Genomic DNA, 17,843 nt, shown 5'->3' with positions numbered 1-17,843 from the left:
AGGTATTGGGAAGCAGCCACCATGTTCTGCCAAGAAGTAGTTGTTGGCTGGCAGGAGCAACTGCCTGTGAAAGGACAGGGGGATCAGTGTTGGCTATGCCTGAAGGGCCTAGGCATGTGTCATACATACCTGTCAGAGGAAGAGGGAAATGAGGGTACAGTTACTGGGGCAAAGTTGAGTCTGAAGGATGTCAAGAACCTCTAGGATGATGCCCAGGCAGCTATGTGCATATTGCAGTGAGGTCACAAAGTGGGGGTGGCCAGAGCATTTGGACTGCTCCACTGGCCGGGCCTGAGACACCACCTCTGTGGGCCAGGGCCTACAAGGCAGTGCCAAACAGGTGGATGTAGAGGTCAGTCTCTTTTGCAGCTACTGGGGAAGGGAACAGGAGCTGCCTGAAACTGTGGTCCAGAGAAAAGCCTTTCTTAGACAAGTGCCTACCCAGTGCTGGTACTTACAGGTAGCTGGGACAGAAAAGGGACCCTTGGGGCTGGGGATATAGCTCAGTTGATAGGGTGCTTGCCTTGTATGCACAAGGCCCTGGGGTTCGATCCCCAGCACCAAAAAACAAAACGAACAAAAAAAGAAAAGAGACCCTTGACACTTGAAAACAGTCCTATATGGGAAAATCCAACTCCTAGGACAGTCGGGAAAAACGTGACTGCACCTGAAGAGTACAAGGCAGTCCTTGGGCAGATGCCTTAGCCTTGGATTCTGTGAGGGTGGAACGAGGTGGTGGGGCTGCCCTGGGAGCATGGACTGCACTCTCTTCTCCACAGGGACCCTGCCTTCTTTCCACTGGTCCTCCTGGGTGGGTGATGCTCAGACCCTACCCTGACCAATGAATAGAGGGATAGTAGAACAGCATCTGATTCTGGCCAGACGGCAGCCAAGAATGGAGAAATACCACCCAGCTCTGAGAGCCCTGAGAGCTCTGGCAGCCCCTGAAGCCCCCCTCCCTGCATCTGCAAGTAGAATCAATTTAGCAAATTAAGTGCTGAAGACCTTGAGATTCTCAAAGTCCCGCTGGTATTTCTCCCGCAGTGTGGCTGCATCGCCCTCCAGCTCCTTGTGGCCCAGCTCTTCGCGCATTACATCCATCTGGGCCTCCAGTTCCTGGATGCGCTCCCGCAGCCCTGTCATGGAGTCAGCTTCTCCTTGGGCTGCCTGTGGGGCAGCCCCAGACTCTGGCCGCCATCGGGGGGAGGGGACTGGCAGGGCTTCAGGGCGCTGCTGCTGGCAGAGGCTGAGGGTCTCCTGCAGGCGCAGCAGGCTCCGTGAGTAATGCTCCTGCAAGGCCCTTAGCTCTTCCTCGTGGATGGCCTGCAGCTCCTTGATCTTCAGCTGGAATCTGTCCTCCAGTGTCTGCATCTGCTGCACATGCTGCCGCTCCATGTCCTGTTTGTCTCTGACGGAGGCGTCCAGCTGGCTTAGGACCCGGCTGCGCTCGGCCTGCAGTGTGTTCTCAGTGCGGTTCAGCTGCTCTACCACACACCTGATCTCCTCCTCATACCTGCCCTGCAGGGCAAACATGCTCTCACTGTGCTTGCTCTCTGCTTCTTCCAAACACCTCTGCTGATGGTCCAGCTGGCTCACCTTGGCCTTGAGCTCGGCATTTTCCCTTTCTATGAGGGCAATCACCTCCAGATACTCGCTTTTTTGCTTGCGGAGGAGCTCCTCGTACTCCTCCCGCAGGGCCCCAACCACTTGTGCCTGTTCCTGGCAGGAGGTCTCCCTGGTTCGCCAGGACTCCTTGTAAAATCGAAGTTCCTTTTCATACTCTAACCGGAGTTTGCAGGCCGCATAGCACACCTGAGCCTGAATGATTGCGTCCTGAACCAGTAAGGATGAATACTGACCAAGGCCTCCCAAACAAGCACTGTAGGAGAGAGTCTGAGATGTCTGCAGAAGCTTCCGACAATCCTTTAATGACTCAGCAGCGGGTAGGGCTGGCAAAGCAGCAGCGATCTCCTTTAGGATGCTGGCTTTCTCTCTCAGCTGCTGGGCAAGCTCTTCCTGAATAGCAACAAGGGCCCCAGGGCTCTGATGGGACACATGCAAGGGTTCCTGGGAGCTGTCTGTGTCTGGACTCAGAACTTCTCCTAACAGTCTCAGGTCACAGGATGTCTGCACACTGTCCACACTGCCCTCTGGACGCCTGAGGGCTTCTGAAACCTGCTGCATCACTCTCTCAAAATCTGGGGTTCCATAAGCTCCCAGGATTTCCCCCAACACACATTTGTGCTGCTGCAGGGCAGTCTGCGTCCCCCGCAGGGTCTCTTGGACACTCTGCAGCCTACGGTGGAATGACTCCCTCACCAATTGTGTGGCAAAGCTGAGCTCTGCCCGGACCCATGTGGCATCGGCCAGGCCTTGGGGGACATGCTGCTGCCCATCTCCTGATGAGCCGGTTGCCTCTCCTCCCAGTATCCCCAGGCGTTTACTCAGGGACTCGACCTGGCTCCAGAACTCGCCATCCACCAGCACCTTCCTGGCCCAGGCCTCTGCTGGGGCGTCAGCAGAGATGGCACAACTTTCTCCCTCCAGCAAGCGCTCTTCTGACCACGCAACCTCACGGAGAAGGCGAGACACGTCTGAGGTCGTGCTCTTCAGTGAGTCTGCTATTTGGCTGATCAGGGCTGCCTCCAGGGCCATCTGGTCAGAAAGCAGCTTTGCCTGCTCCTGCTCACTCAGCACGTGCTGGCGCAGAGGCGCTGCCACCCCGCTCTCCACGGAGCACCCCTCCTCCTGCCCAGCCTGGGCCCCACCACCTGTGGAGGCTGGCCAGGACTGCAGGGCCTGGATGGCACTCATAAGTGTGCTCTCCACACTGGCCAGGGAGGCCGCATGTGCCTCCCGCTCATCCTCCTGGGCAGCGTGTGGCAGGGACCTCAGTTGTTGGCGGCAGTTTTCCAAGCATGTCAGGGCCTGACTATTTTTTGCCTGGAAGTCCCCTAGCTCCCCAACATGGCTCTCAATACTCGTGGCCCTCTCTTGTCTCTCCTGCTCCAGCTGGGAGGCCAGGGCGCCGACCTGCAGCAGGCTGGTGCGAAGCTGCTCGCGGAGCTGCGCCTCGGTGCCGGCCCACTGGTGGTGCAGTGCGAGGAGCGCCTCCTGGCTCTGGCCCTGCTGGCTTTCTAGCCTCACGGTCACTTCCTTCAGCTTCTCCTCTGTGACGTACAGCTTGGTCTCCAGGGAGTGGATTATGGAGAGATATGTCTCGGAGTCTCCGGCCACAGGCAGCGTGTTAGGGGTGACCTCTGAGGACATGCTCTCCTCTGAGGGTGACCGGTCCTGGCTGGTGTCTGATGACGTGCTGCTGGTCCAGGTCTTCTCAGACCCCTCAGGGTGGATGTATCTTTGGCACTGGATTGTGGAGAAGCGAATTCTTTGCCTTTTAACACCAGGTGCTCCCTGGTCGGGTTTGGCTGTGCTCTGTGGATGCCCCTCCCTGTCAGGAGCGTCCAAGGACTTCAGGGGCACTGCACTCCCTTCCCTGCTGGGGCTGCCATCCCCACATTCTTCCCCCAGCCCCGCTCCTGAGTCTTCATCTTCCAACCGCATGTGGGGTAAGCCTGGAGGTGCCCCAGCTGTTGGGAGCTGTTGGCCCGAGAGTAAACCCCGGTCCTCTGTTTCTTCCGGGGTGCTCTGTGGCTCTTCCAATTCCTTTGGAGACTCATCTGCAAATTTCCTTAAAATCTCTTCCTTTGCCTGCAGCTTAATTTCTGTTTCCTCTAAACTGCTCCCCAAGGCCACCATTTTAACCAAAGCCTCATTGAGGTCCTGCTCTTTCTTTTCCAGAACTTTCTCATGTGCTTCCTTGATGTGCTTCAGTTCTTCCTCCTTCTCTCTCAGCAGAGTGCGCATGCTCTGCAGCTGGCCAGAGACCCTACGGTGTGAGTGCTCCAGGTTTTGGTAGTCAGCTTCTCTTCCTCTCAGTTTCTCCCGAAGCTCAGCCACATCCCCATCGGATGTGGCCACACGCTCCATCAGCTCTTGGAACCGCTGCCTGATGAGGTCCCGCTCATCACGGAGGCTCTGCACATGCTCAGCAAGCTGGCGGATGCTGGCCTCCCGGGCCTCCAGCTGCTCCTCCAGCTGGTGCACTTGCTCACTGCCCTCACACTTGGCACTAAGCTTCTCTTTCTGGAGAGCCTCCACCTGCTGCGCATGGCCCTGCAGCTGTTCCTCATAGGCGCTGGCCTTGTCCTCCACCTCCTTCAGGTTCTGCAGCAGTGCCTGCTTCTCCTCCTCGCAGCTCTCCAGCAGCAGCGCATAGTTCCTCTGCAACTTCTCCTCCATCAGCCGCTGGGCCTGCTCGCTGGCACCCAGTTGCTGGCTGAGGTCAGCAATGCGCTCCTGTAGCCTCTGTACCTCCTTCTGCCGGTCCCGCTGTAGGGCCTGCTGCATCTCCAGGTCCCGCAGCTCCTGAGTCTTCTCTAGCAGCAGGGCCTCTGCGCTCTTGAGCTTTTGCTCGCTGGCCCTCAGCTGGCCGCTCAGCGCGGCCTCACTGTGCTGCCGCTCCTCCAGCTGCTCACGGACCCTGCCCTGCTCCAGCTTCAGCTCGCCTTTGAGCTTGGCCAGTGCCTGCTCTTTGATGGCCAGCTCAGCGGCGGCGTTGCTGAGCCTTGCCTGCAGGCTCCTGATCTCGGCCTCGTGGTGCCGGATCGCATCCTTGGCCTCCCCATAGCTACGTTTCAGGGTCTGTATCTGCTGCGTGATCAGCTCCTGCCGCTGGCACTGGGCTTCCAGCTCACTTTGGAGGTCTTGGTTGACTCTATGGAGCCTCTGCCAGGCACCCGATGGGGAGGTGGCCACTTCAGTCTTAAAAAAATCGATTAAATACTGGTTAGTAACACTCGGGCCTCCCCGTTCTGAGTGTCACACCTCTGGCCAAGATCAACCACAGAAAAGTTCCTTGGTGGGTTTGCCTTTTATCCTTTGTACAAATTTTTTTTTTTTCCCATTTAAAAAACTCCAACGAATTATCTATGATTATTTTTTGGTAAGTTGTTTCCAGGTAACAGAAAACATGGACAATAACATCAAAATACAGCTCTAACCGAACAGCTTCTAGGAGAAATAAACCAAACAAAACTGAGTAATGGAACACACTGAGAAGCAAAACAGACTGAAGGACGAGAGGACGGCGGGAAGCGGGACAGGGGAGCACAGTGCCTGCATCTGTTTTGCAAAACAAAAGATACACAGTTCTAGACCACAGATCCTAAACAAGCGCAGGACGCAAGGTGCAGGTAAGTGATGTCACTTCCTTCCAAGACAGGGAGAGAAGGAAGGAAGGTAACCACTCGGGAGATGTCAGTGAGGTGACATCTGGAACACTGTCCTTTGGAAAGCGTAGCCAGGCCTCCACAGTAACAGGAAGAACTAATCTCTACCTGTAAGAAGACAAAACGAGGGGGAACGCAAACCATGGAGTAAAATGTATAATCAACAAAAACAAACCTTTGTGGAGTTCAAAATAAGAGAGTGAAGCATGCAAAAAAACAAAACACGAAAGAAAGAAAACTCCCCCAGGTAAAAGGCATGCAGAATGGACAGAACTAATATAATGCAAGAGAAAAAATAAACATGAAAAAGAGTGAGGAGAGTCCCGCCTACAATCTGGCCTGCTCAGGTTCCCTCCTGGTCTACTGGTGGGGAAGCCACAGATGTGACACTCAGTTATGTTAAGTTCCAGTTAAACTCACACTCAACGTCAAACCATGCAAGCTCCTCCCACCAGTTAGTGCAGCACCCTCCCAGCATCACACCTCTTGATGCTCAGGCCCAAGGCTCCTGCCTTTCCAAAGCTCAGGGGTGGTGCAGAGTCCCCCATTGTTAGATGCAGCAGGAAGTTAGGAAGAGCAGCCCACCCGTGGCTAACAAGGCTGATGTGATGGTCCACATCAGACACACAGCAACGTTCCCAGGTTAGCAATGTGCAAAGCCCACTGTAGTGCATTTTCCACTTGACCGAAGTTGGTTCTTGGAGGATGGGGCCCGACCAAGGCTTAGAAAGATACTCTCCAACAGGGAGGGCCTGCACAAATGACCTCAAGGTTCTCAGAGTGGGACATGTAGGAGGAGGACAGCTGCATGGGTTTAGAGTCTGAACTGGGCATGGCACTGCATGTACTAAAAGGGGCAGGGGAGGAAGGTGCAGGCATGTGGGGGAGAAAGAAGGCCAAAGACACGTGCAGGAGCAGAGACGGTGGGAGGAAAGGCAGGAAGGCAGACCTGGGACACCTCACACAGAGGTTAGTGCATGACAGTCTAGAAATGCTGACAACCAACTCACCAGAGACTCTGGGCAACAGAGTCAAAGGGCCCTCGGGATCACTAGGTCTACACCAGCAGGGAGCTGATGATACAGGGGGAGGAACACTTGCTTCTCGGGTCAGTTCTTGAACTCAGGATCCTGACTCCACTGCCATACTCTCAGCTTTCACTGAGAGCTTCAATCCTGGTTCTGTCACCCCACCCCACTCCCTTCCAGAACTAATTCATCAACAGTACCGTGGGGGCAGGGGCATGTCTTTTTTGTGCCTCAGAGCTAGCCCGGGGCCTAGAATGAGGCTGGACAGTGACCCAGGCTATTTGCCCTCACACCTGCCACCTCCCGCCTCGCATGCCCATCAGAGTGGCCACACTGTGGGTCTGGTCGAGGGTTGGGACTCTGTGGCATACACCTCTGGGGAAAGGCTACCAGGTGTGGGTTGTCAGCTTAGGACCCAGGCTGCCACCCTTCTGGGCTGGGGTCATGGACTCCTGAAATTTCAGCCTAGGCAGAAAGTAAGAAGCACAGCCACTAGGCCAGTAGTGACAGCCCAGGTCTGCACGTTCCTGGCGACATGGGCAGGGATGGGGTCCAGTTCTAGATCTGCGACTAACTTGCTAATGGTCATAAGCAGGCACCAACTTGTCGAGTGACTCAATTTCTCCAATCTGTAAAATGGGCTTGATCCTACTTTTGTGAGAACAATGGGTAATGGCATGCAGATGTATGGTATTCATAAGAAACACTGGCTACTTTGAGAGCCAAAAGGAGAGATCACCAAAATGATTTCATTATAATAAAACCCTTCAATGTAGAGGTTTCAGGCCCATTTCTCAAAATGTCACAGTAGGAGGGAAAAACAAACCAGAGCCCCCTGCATTTTCAGAGTCCTGGTCTTTCTGGCAGAAAAGCTGAAGTGTGAGCTCCCCTGGGATTTGCACATTCCTAGCCTGCCCGGCCCCAGCATCTGCCCTTCACATTGAAGCCCCTGTTTGTACTCTGGGCCTCAGCAACTGCTCTGCCCCCCTACCTGGAGCACATAGCCCTCCCGGGCGCTCTGCTCACGGCCTAGGGCCACTCTCAGCTGATCCTGTAGGAGCCGGTTCTGCTCCAGAAGGTCCGAGGCCTCCTTCTGGCTCTGCTCCAGCTGTTGGCATAAAGATATTTTCTTAAGCAATGTGACAATAATAAACAAAAGCAGCCACACAGCACAGGCCCCCAGAGGCCTCCTGAAGGCAGCAGGCCTGCTACAGGTGCCTCCTTCATTTGTTCAGGATTCTGGGGTCTCCTATTCCCAAGGGATGTGCGTATCTGGCCTGTACCTGCAGTACCAGAATTGAATCTTCCAGCTCCAGGCCACAAATGACACTGGCAGCCACTACCCTCTGAGGGCCAAGGGACAGGCTTGTCCTTCCTACCCTAGGTAACCCTGGTACCCACAAAACCTCCACATGTACTAATGGTTTCACCATGTAGGCCCTTCCACAGGTCCCAAGGCCTATGCAGGAAATTCCTTTCTGAGAAGCAGGCTGTGTGCCCCACTGAGAACTAAGGGCTTTCCATCTTCACTAGAAAGAGACCATCCAACAGGGTAGGGTCTCTGGGGGTCCTTGGAATGGTCATGTTGTCCTCCACGGGGGCAACCATAGGCCTGAGTGGCTCCAACCTGAAATGACTGTTTGATCAGCTGTACGTGATGTATGTCACATGAAGTTCTGTTTGCAAAAAGGTTCCTGTAGTTTCCTCAAACAAGATGTGGAAACCGGAGGGCTGGGGATGTGGCTACTAAGTTGAGGGACCCTGAGTTCAATCCCCAGTACCCCCTCATCCCCCCAAATCTGACCAAGATGTGGAAACCTATAAGCTATTTTATACTCCTCTCACTTTGAAAAGCTGTAGTTCACTCATGTATCCATCTCCCATTTTCCCCCAAACCTTCTAGCTCCTATGTGTGCTCTGCCCTCCTGGGGTTGGTGGTCAGGAGCCAACTGAGCAGCAGGGAGTCAGTGTGCTGCCTGGCTGGGCTGCAAGAAGCAGGAAATCCTCAGTTGTGAAGCATTAAAGACCAACCCCAGATCGTGAAGCCATAGACAGGTGATTCAGTGTGTGGCCTAAAGGCTAGCATGTTTTTTTTGGTAGCTTAGAGTCATGTGAGTTTGAATTATTTTATCTCATCTTGTCTGTATTATTTTATTAGCAAGTGTATAAAATGGAAAAGTCAAAGTGTTGATGTTAGTGATAACTATTAACTCATAAATAAAATACAAAACCAGAAGAGACATGTGAGGCATGCTGAAGCGGTGAATGTAGGAGAAGCCTGCTGTTGAAGGGCATCCCTAAGGGGCAGGTGGAACAAAGACTTCCTTTATCCAAAATGCTTCAGACTAGAAGTGTTTTAGATTTCAAGTTTTCATGATTTTGGAATATTTGCTTATACGTAATGAGCTCAGTCTAAACACAAAATCCACTTAGGTTTCATCTACACCTTAGTATATGCAGCCTGAAGGTAATTTTATACTGCATTTGGGTGTCCGTGTGTGTGTGTGTGTGTGTGTGTGTGTTGGCAGTGCTGCAAATTGCACCCAGCGCTCCACAGATGACAGGCAAGTGCTCTACCAATGAGTGACATACCCAACTCCCTATACGCTATTTTTAATTATTTTGTGCATGAAACAAAGCTTCATTGTATAGAATTTTCTGCTTGTGGTGACATGTCGGACCTTAAAAAGTTATGGACTTTTAAGTTTTTTGGATTTTTGGACTAGGGATGCTTACCCTGCAATTTCCTTGGCCAAGAAACTTGCTAGCAAGGCATATAAATCCCTTGTGGAAAGAGGTTTTGCAGATTTATCCTGATATACATTTCTGAGAGAGCATCAGATGATGGGAATACAGTTGGCTCATGCAGCTCTATGTTGGGGTCCTAGATCTGCCTGCCCAGCTTTACCTCACTACACCCCACCTCTACATCCTAAGTATCTGGTCCTAACTATATCTCCTGGGGTCTGCTCGCTAGCCCTTCAGGTCACTGACAAAGCACCCAGGCCGTCTCTCTACTTCCAGCTTCAACCCACACCTCTTAGCAATGCCCGGGCAGATCGAAATCACATGCCCTGCCACTTACAACCTCCAGCTTATGCCTTATAATGGGGAAAAAAGGACCACCAGTTGGACCCTGCAAGTCAATCAGCCTTGCATCTGGCTACTTAGGTCCACACGCACCATGAATTCTTCCATCTTTCAGGAAAGGCCTGCCACACCTTCCCCATCCCAAACAGGCAACCTGCTGTGCTCAGTCCCCCACCTCCACTCTAAAGACCTGTCTATGCACCCATGTCCTCTAGAGGTCTGTGGATCCTGAGGGGGAGACTACATGGCTGAACCCACAGGCCACAGCTGGGCACAGACTGCTCAGGACAGGCTGCTGCACTGGGGGAGCTGGCCCACTATTACCTCCTTCTCCAGCAGGGATGTCAGCTCATGAGTGGAGAGTCGGTCGCTTCCATCCTCGGAGGACAGGTGCAGGGGGGCAATGGGCACCTGCTTTTCCTCCCGGAGAGGAGTGGTCTCCACCTGATGCCACCGCTGCTCAATCTCCACATGGACATTCTGTGTCTTGAGGTCAGTGGCCACTGGCAACCCTGGGCTCCTATCAACCTCCATTCGCAGGGTCATGTCCTCAGCACCTGGTCCATCTGCAGTGTCCAGCATCCCAAATCGCTTGCGGCGTTCTTCCCGCCGCCGTGCACGTTCCCGCTCCAGCTCCCCTGGCTCTACCTCAAGGTGCCCCGGTTCATGGGCATCAGCAGGCCCCACAGTGCTGGACCTTTCCTGAGCCAAGGCCTGCTGGATGGGGCGGAACTCAGCCCAGTCAAAGGTCTTAGAGCGGCCCTCCCGCCTTCGTTCACGTGCACGGCTCCTCTTCTGTTCAGGATCTGGCTCCCCTGGTTCTGTCTCAAGCTTCTCACTTGGCCTTGAGCAGGTCTCAAAAGATGTGCTGCTCTTGTTCTTTTCCTCAGGCAATGAGCTATGGGGTAAGGGGGTAACAGCATCTGTCAGGGGGGCCTGAGACACCCCAGCCCCACTACAGAACCGGCAAAGGTGAGCTATGGCCCAGCCCACACCTGCTTCACATCTGTCCTCTATCCCAAGTGCAACTTCCTAAGTACAGCAGAAAGGAATGACCCACCTGTACTCAGCTTCCCTCCCTTGGAGAACCTAAACCTAGTTCTGATGGGGAGTAGGAGAAAGAGCCTCAGATGTTTCCAAGGTTTCCAGCATGCACCCCTTAACTGAGAAGATGCTATGAGACGAGTGTCATGGTGCCTCCATTACCAAAACGATGAGGAAGAGTAGCCCAGGGAACTCCAGTGAGCCACAGAGGTAAGAGGAGCCCAGCCACTGACCAAACAGTGACGCTGACTCTGGGGCAACCCCGTTCTGGTGATGGAATATACAAGAACCAACCACTTCCCAAGAAGGGTTCAGAGGTTTCAAAAAGCAGGTGACATGATCAGCTCTGTTTTAAAAGCCTACTCTGCCACTGGCACGACAAGTGTGTCAAAGACCAAGACTACCTGTGGGGCAAGCGAACAGGTAGCCCAGGCCGTAACAAGCTCACACCATACAGTGACCCAAGGGCTGGGTGGGGAGTGGGGAGCAGGGAAAGGTAACACAAGGAGAGGTGACCAGGGTGGTAGGCTGGGATGAAGCTGGTTGGCCTGAAGAACTCTTGCCTTTCCCGGATTTGCTCCAAAGGGAAGATTTCTGGGGAGGCCTCTACTTGAGCAGGGGAAGGTGGGGGACATCTCCAAGGGCAGAAGCTTCTGGGCTACAAGGAAAGAGTCCCAGAGACTGCCAGCCAAACTGAGGCTGAGCAGAGCGCTCCCTGGTCTTGTCCAAGCCTCAGAAAAGAACTGGAAGAAACCTGGGAACATTGAAGGCCCAGGGGGAGCACCCAGGAGCACCCGTGTTTATCCTAAAACCAAACAGAAAGGAGGATGTGAAAGGGACCCCAGGGAAAAGGAAGCACTTCCCATGACCCTGGGACCACCTGTCCTGACAAACAGTAAGGATCAAAGTGCTTCAGCGCAGCATGACTGGCAAGGGTCCAACCTAAGACCACACACACATGCAAAGAAAAATGACCCAGAGCGGGTCTTTCGTATCATGGAGTCGAGAGCGAGCTGGCTTAGGCTCAACACTGGGGGGAGATGACATGTGAGTGCAGGTGGGTGTGACAGACATGCTTCCAGAAGCTGCCTCTCCTTAAGGCTCCAAGGCCAGTGCCCTGTGACTTCCCCACCAGACTGCAAGACAGCAGCAAGAAACAGAATGAGGCCAGCAGCTCTGACACTGTCACCTTTGCATCTAATACCTTCTTGGAGTTTGGCCTTCTAGTGGTAAAACAATTCAAGTTTTCCTCAGCTCATGAGAGCTGACATAGAAGAACACAAGCAAAAACAAACGGGAGGGGGGGCGCTCTACCAACTTTAAGATACACTAAACTGTGAGGTCCACTCTAGTCAGGAAGACAAAGTCAGGCCCACTTTGGTATGAAAGCACAACACTGGCCTCCATCTTGTTCCCCAGAGACCATAGTCACTGCATGGAGGGGAATAGGAACGTCCATGTAGGAGACCACCCCTTCCAGGCCGCATGCAAGCACATGGTATGCACAAGTGTCCTCTTGACACCTGCCCCCAAATATCCCAACACTGACTTTTTCTAGCCAGGACCCTCAACCTGAGCATGCAGCCCAGGCCTGGCAGAAGAGGACAGCAGGCCGCCTGCCCTCTCGCATCCACTGCCCGCCTGAGCACACAGCCGCACCATCTGTTGCGCAGCCTGGGCAGGCAACACAGGTGCCTTTCTCGCTCTGTTGTGAGGCCTTTTATGGGAGTTGGGAAGAGCGCCGGGCACCTTGCACTGTGGGCTCTGCTCCTGACTTAGAGGGCTCTTTGATGAAAACCAGCAAGCAGCAGCCCTCTGCCAAGCTCCCAAGAGACAGCAGGAGGGCTGCTGAGCTTGGCCACAACCTCCTGACCTTATGATATAGGAACAACTAGATACTGCTGGCAAATGAATGAAGGAATGAATGTATGAGAGAAAAGGGGCCTGAAGTAAAGGGGTGGTCAAGTTTCCTTCTTGTTCAGAGGGGATGGAGTCAGCCTCTGGAGGGAGGTGAAGGTTCTGACCAAGCACAGATGTGGGAGAGGCTGCTGCAGACCACAACAGCCACTGCCGTCACTGTGCTGCCTGCCACAGCTTGACCTCTGGAGCCAGAAACACCCTGAGCCTCCCCAGCAGAGCAAGGCATGGGAGATGCTCAGAACACATGGTGGCTCTGTGGCCTCAGGTGGGCACAGCAGTGTTTGGCCAACACAGAGCCAGACCCTGCACAGTGGAGCTGTTTCCACTTTCTCTGAAAATGCAAACTGGTGGCAGGTTTCTAACTTCCAGGGCAGGAGGAGGAAGGCATGCAGTGGGTCCCAAGGGATACGAACCACAGAATGCTAACACAGGAGAGAACACACTTTTCCAGCTTGGGCTTCAGCAGTGAGAGTCTCAGAGAGAAGCTTTTCCTGGTTGCACAGAAATCAAACAGATGTAGGAGTGAGGCGAAAAGAAACCAAGGAAGAGCAAAGCTATGGTGGCCTGTGCCTTGCAGCATTGGGACTGCCCTAGCCAGCCAGAGGACAGTAGTTAGACAGGGCCCACGGCACAGCCTAAGCCCAGGCCTGGGCCGAGAGAGAGACTAAGAAGACTCTCTGTCAAGCACAGTTCTACCAGTGGGCACAAAGGTGACCTGCATGGCTGATCTGGCCAGTAAAAGAGGATAAGCTAGCCTGGGACAGAAAAACCAGAGAGCCACAAGGAGACCAAGCAGGGCCAGCCAACTGTGGGACAGAAGAGGGAGGGAAGGAAGCTGTGCTGGGATGTAGCCAGGCTCAGGTCCAGGGGAATGACAGATCCAAAACTGTAGCTCCCTTAGCAGGAGCCAGAGGGTTCCCATAAGAGGCATGAGGGGCTCCCTCAGGCATCCCCGACTATCTCACCTGGTCACATCTGGGGCAGTGGTTGGGTGAACGTGCTTCATGATGGTCTGTATCCAGTTCCTCCGGATTCCAGAAGTCATGGCAGACAGTGTGAACTCGCCCTCCTTTGTCTACACAAAAGACACAGGTGTCACCCAGTGACTGGTCCCTGGAGATGATTGCCACCTCCCACCTCCAGGGGAGATCCTTGTACTAGGCAGAGACCAGGTTCTACAGGGAGGAAGGCAGAGGCTAGCAGTCAAGAGCTGCATGGGGCAGACTCTCAGAGAAGTGGCAGATGGAGCCTTTGCCCCTACAGGGCTAGCACACATGTACTGAACTCTTGCTCTACACCAGCTACCTGTGAGCTGACGGAGGATGACAGGCACTCCATCAGGGACTCCCAGGCAGAGCCCAGGGACATGGCCTTAGGGACATGATCCCTGCATCCCCATGCAGCTCTACTCAAGCACCTTCAGAAAGGACAGGTGCATGACATGCGGCCAGCGGCTCCCCGAGTCATCTTCCTGCACCTAGCGAAGGGAATGCTACAGCACCATCCTACTGGCTACCCAGGCTGCTCAGACCCCACCATAAACACAGCGGTTGGCAGGAAGATGCCATCACCAAGATGGCTTTGGCACAGGAGTCACACCAAAGATCACATGTTGGCCCAGATGCCAGCTGCCAAGCACAGATCAACTTGGTCTCTTCCTCACTAGGGACCAAGCCCTAGGCCACACCCCACTCTTCTCTAGGCTGCAGCCCGGGATGTACACTCACACCTCGGGGGGTCTCCCTCTCCACCCCTCAGTAGGGCACTTCTGGAGTCTATAGATACAGAGCCCCACTGTGATGGGCCTCATCTCTAGCTGACCTCTCTTTCCAGCTTCAGGACGGCACTTGCCTGATACGTGTTCTCGAGAGAGCCCATCACAGCCTCAAACGCACCACCAACCAGGTTCCAGAGCACCTACTTCCCGAGTCAGCTCTTTGGGCAGCTTCTCGGTGGGCCTCACGGGCTCCCACTGTCCCCCTCCTCTCATGTCTCTTCCTGCTGCTCAGCTCCCCTCCTCCCTTCTTTGCTCATCACCACAGAACCTACCAAGTGCTGCAGACACAATTCCCTAGCGTACAGTCACCGGTTATATCACGCGGGTGCTTTCTACCGACTTAGAGCAGAACCTTCTCCAAGTAGAGCAGGATGAAAACAGCCTGTCCTGATCCAGGCTTGCAGCCCCTGGGGCTCATGGCAGGCACGATGGGTTGGGGGCTAAAGATGGAGACCAAGTGCCAAGATGAAAACTCAAAAGTAAGCCCCCAGTCAGAGCAATGAGGAGGGTCTATGGCCACAGAGGCAAAGTGGCCACACCTATCCACACCTAGCCCTACTAGGTCTAGTGTCCTTGCCATCACCAGAAAAGAGTGGGTGAGCTCAACTGCAGGACGCCCTGCCCCAATGCCTGCTGACCAAGACTGGGGCGCTGGGGCTAGCAGGGGCCCCGAAAGCCACAGCCCACACCAGGTCTGGCACTGAGAGGGATCTTGGTGAGGGGCTCATGGAGTGCTCTGCTCCTCCCACAGGGATTGAGGGGCAGAAAAACACTGCAGCAGGGCCCTGTGAGCTGCTGAGAGCAACCAGACAACACCAGCCCTGGAAGCAGGCCTTCAGTGCCACCTCCACATGGCGTGGTACTCACAGACCGCATGTGGAGGAGAGCCGTGACGGTTGCCCAGGGGTGGCAGTGGGCTTTTAACACATCTGCCGCCGGAGCTAGCTTTCCATGTCCTCTGAATTTGGTGGGTCCAAGTCTGTCCCAAAGTACCTGGTCAACTCTGAGCATAGCGACACACAGGAAGTAAGCGCAATTGAGTTTCCGGGCCCCCAGATAGGAAGGTGAAACCTGCTACAGTGAGTCCACCAGCGTCCAGCATCCTATGAGAAACCAAGTCCCAGAGCCTGCCCTGTGGGAGACAACTCTGCTACTGCCACCAATCTGAAGGCTCTTACGAGAGAAAACAAAGAGGCTTCACCCAAAGAGAGGCCTGGCCTCTGTCCTAAGCCCCTGGGAGGTAACCTGCAAATCCTGCCTGAGTGATTGGAGCATTACCTATGACAAATTCCTGAGTCCCCACCTGACAGCTGATACTGTCAAGATTACCCGGGGAGGGGCTGGCTGTGTCAGAAAAACCAAAATCCAACCATGAACTCAGAGGGTTAAGACTGGGCCGTGTAAAGTGACTTTGGTGGGCTGGGGGCTAAAGATGGAGACCAGGTGCCAAGATGAAAACTCAACTGGTTACAACGTTATGAAAGCTTGATGAAAACTGGACACTGAGGTCCAGGCTAGCGATCTGGAAATGCTCTGTGTATTGTTTCGTGACAAGGCCAAGAGGGTACAGTGTCCCCAAAGGACACAGATACTCTGGGACCCTCCAGGTCCCAGGTTCTACCCCTTGTGTCCCTTCCATTGACTTGATTCTAATTTGTACCCTTCTGCTGTAATAAAACTAATTTTAAAGTTAGTGCTTTCCTTAGTGCTCTGAGTCATTCTAGAGAATTCTTGAAGTTCAAGGTTACTTTGGAAACCCCCAAACTTGCAACTGGTGTGAGAGGTGAGAGTGGATATGGCAGTCCTGTGCTCTTAATCCTGGGTAGGGCTGATTCCAAGCGTAATTCTATAGCAATGGCCAGTGGTGACTATTTCATTTGTCCAACAAGTTACTGTTTTGAGAGAAAAGTGAAGCACTGTTCACAAGATCTTGGAAAAAAATAGACTTGCAAGTGAATATATGAATGAATGAATAAGTGAATAAAAACCTTTCTCTTTTAAATAATTAACAAACACTTTTATTCTTAGTCTCCATATCCTAATCCTTCTAAAGGCCCCAAACTCCAGCATCAAAATTAAAAAAGAGCGGGGCATGGTGGCACACTCCTGAAACCCCAGCCACTTGGGAGGCAGAGGCAGGAGGATTGTGAGTTCCAGGAAGACAGCCTCAGCAACTTATCGAGACTCAGTGTCAAAATAAAAAATAAATAGAACTAAAAGGGGTAGGGATGCAGATCAGAGGCAGAATGCTCCTGTTTAATCCTCAGTACAACAAAACACCACGCTTCAGTAACAAAAGTCTTTAAACAGCCTTGAGAGAAAAGATGTCCACCTTTGTGTTCACATTACGCTCTAGGGTTGGAGGCCAAGGGCCACAGGGACAGGAGTCCACGCTAATGGAAAAGACTTAGCCCTCCCATGGGGGGCCCCGCTGAGACACCAGGTTCTCCAAGATACATCCCTGCTGGTCAAGCCCATGTGCCCCCTTTCCCCTGGGCTCACGTGTATCTGGAAGCCATAGTTCCTCTGGACTGGATATTCTGTGACGTCATAACATGTGGACAAGTCAATTTCCCCATCCAAGTCAGCTGCCTGCAGAGAGAAATGAGGGGGTCTTAAAGAGATTTTGGAGGAGCCAATGTCTAGATGAGCACCTTCCCTTGTACTAAGTCTTTAATGGGAATAGACCTTGACTACATATCCCCACCACTGTAGGACCCAGGTCCCCCCCCCAGGAGCATCCATACTACCATGCTCTTGGGTATCTGGCTAAAGACATTCCATGCCTGCCGGAAGGCCTAAATGTGTTGGTTAGGACTCTTTTAAAAACAAAGAGTTTTTGTGTATGTGCAGATTATCTACTTATGATATTTACATTAAAAATTAAAGCTGAACATTTTAAACTGTTTTTTAAAAAATAAAAACAAACTCATTTCATTTTAAAATTAAAAATATGATTAGAAGTCAATGATAAAAGTGGCACTGTTTTGAATTTCTGCAATCTCTTCTGTGTCTGGCTTCAGAGAGGATGGGTGGGTTCTTTCTACATTCAGTCTGTTCAGTGTATTGTTTTGGTTGAAGTTCATTAAGACAAAGTGGTCTCAGAGTTGGAAAAGGATGGATTTTAACAGTCTTTCCAGCAACTATAGACTCTTTGACAAGCAGTAGTTTCTCAAAAGTAAACTGTGAAATCTGCAATCCCATCAGTGAGTTTTCTGTGTTGTTATATTAAGTGTACAGTTTATCCTGCCCTTTAGATATATCTTTTGACAGGCATGATGCTGTAACAGGTGTCACTTGGAAAACATTAGGTTGTACATAGCTTTCAAATGTCCACATAGTTCATTATGTGGGATCAAAATGTCACATTTGTTAAATCATCACCAATTTCATCTGAGAAGTCCTCAAGTAAAAGGGAAGCTGTCAAGTTCATGATATAATAGGAATTTTTGGAAGTTCTAACTTTTACCTTTTTCTTTTATCATTTTTTTCTTTACTTTTTTGAGATGGAGTCTACATTGCCCAGACTGGCCTCTGACTTCCTGGTTTAAGTGTTCCTCCTGCCTCAGCCTCCCCAGTAGACCTACAAACTATACCATTATGCCCAGCCTAATATTCCTTTTTTTAAAAAAATTATTTGTTCTCTTTATATTAATTTTTTCTTAAAAGCTCAAATTGTACTACTGGCAATGA

At 52.5% G+C, this 17,843-nt stretch overlaps 1 protein-coding gene across 13 annotated transcripts in view; it reads right to left on the bottom strand.

Moving 5' to 3' along the window:
* MPRIP (myosin phosphatase Rho interacting protein) overlaps positions 1-17,843 on the bottom strand; it is a 139,601-nt gene that overhangs the window by 20,433 nt on the left and 101,325 nt on the right. For 11 of the 13 annotated variants that reach the window (XM_081270807.1, XM_081270809.1, XM_081270808.1 and 8 more), the window contains 5 exons: positions 16,653-16,742; positions 13,339-13,448; positions 9,734-10,307; positions 7,311-7,427; positions 1,006-4,824 (listed from right to left, as the gene is read on the bottom strand). In XM_081270807.1, the coding sequence (XP_081126933.1) occupies positions 1,006-4,824; positions 7,311-7,427; positions 9,734-10,307; positions 13,339-13,448; positions 16,653-16,742 (4,710 nt within the window). The remainder of the gene's footprint in view (positions 1-1,005; positions 4,825-7,310; positions 7,428-9,733; positions 10,308-13,338; positions 13,449-16,652; positions 16,743-17,843) is intronic. The other 2 variants (XM_081270800.1, XM_081270801.1) reach the window with 1 other exon arrangement.

The sequence above is a fragment of the Spermophilus citellus genome (assembly GCF_964194105.1).
Source record: "Spermophilus citellus genome assembly, chromosome: 17".
Taxonomy (NCBI): domain Eukaryota; kingdom Metazoa; phylum Chordata; class Mammalia; order Rodentia; family Sciuridae; genus Spermophilus; species Spermophilus citellus.
This window is presented reverse-complemented; position numbering and strand designations above follow the sequence as displayed.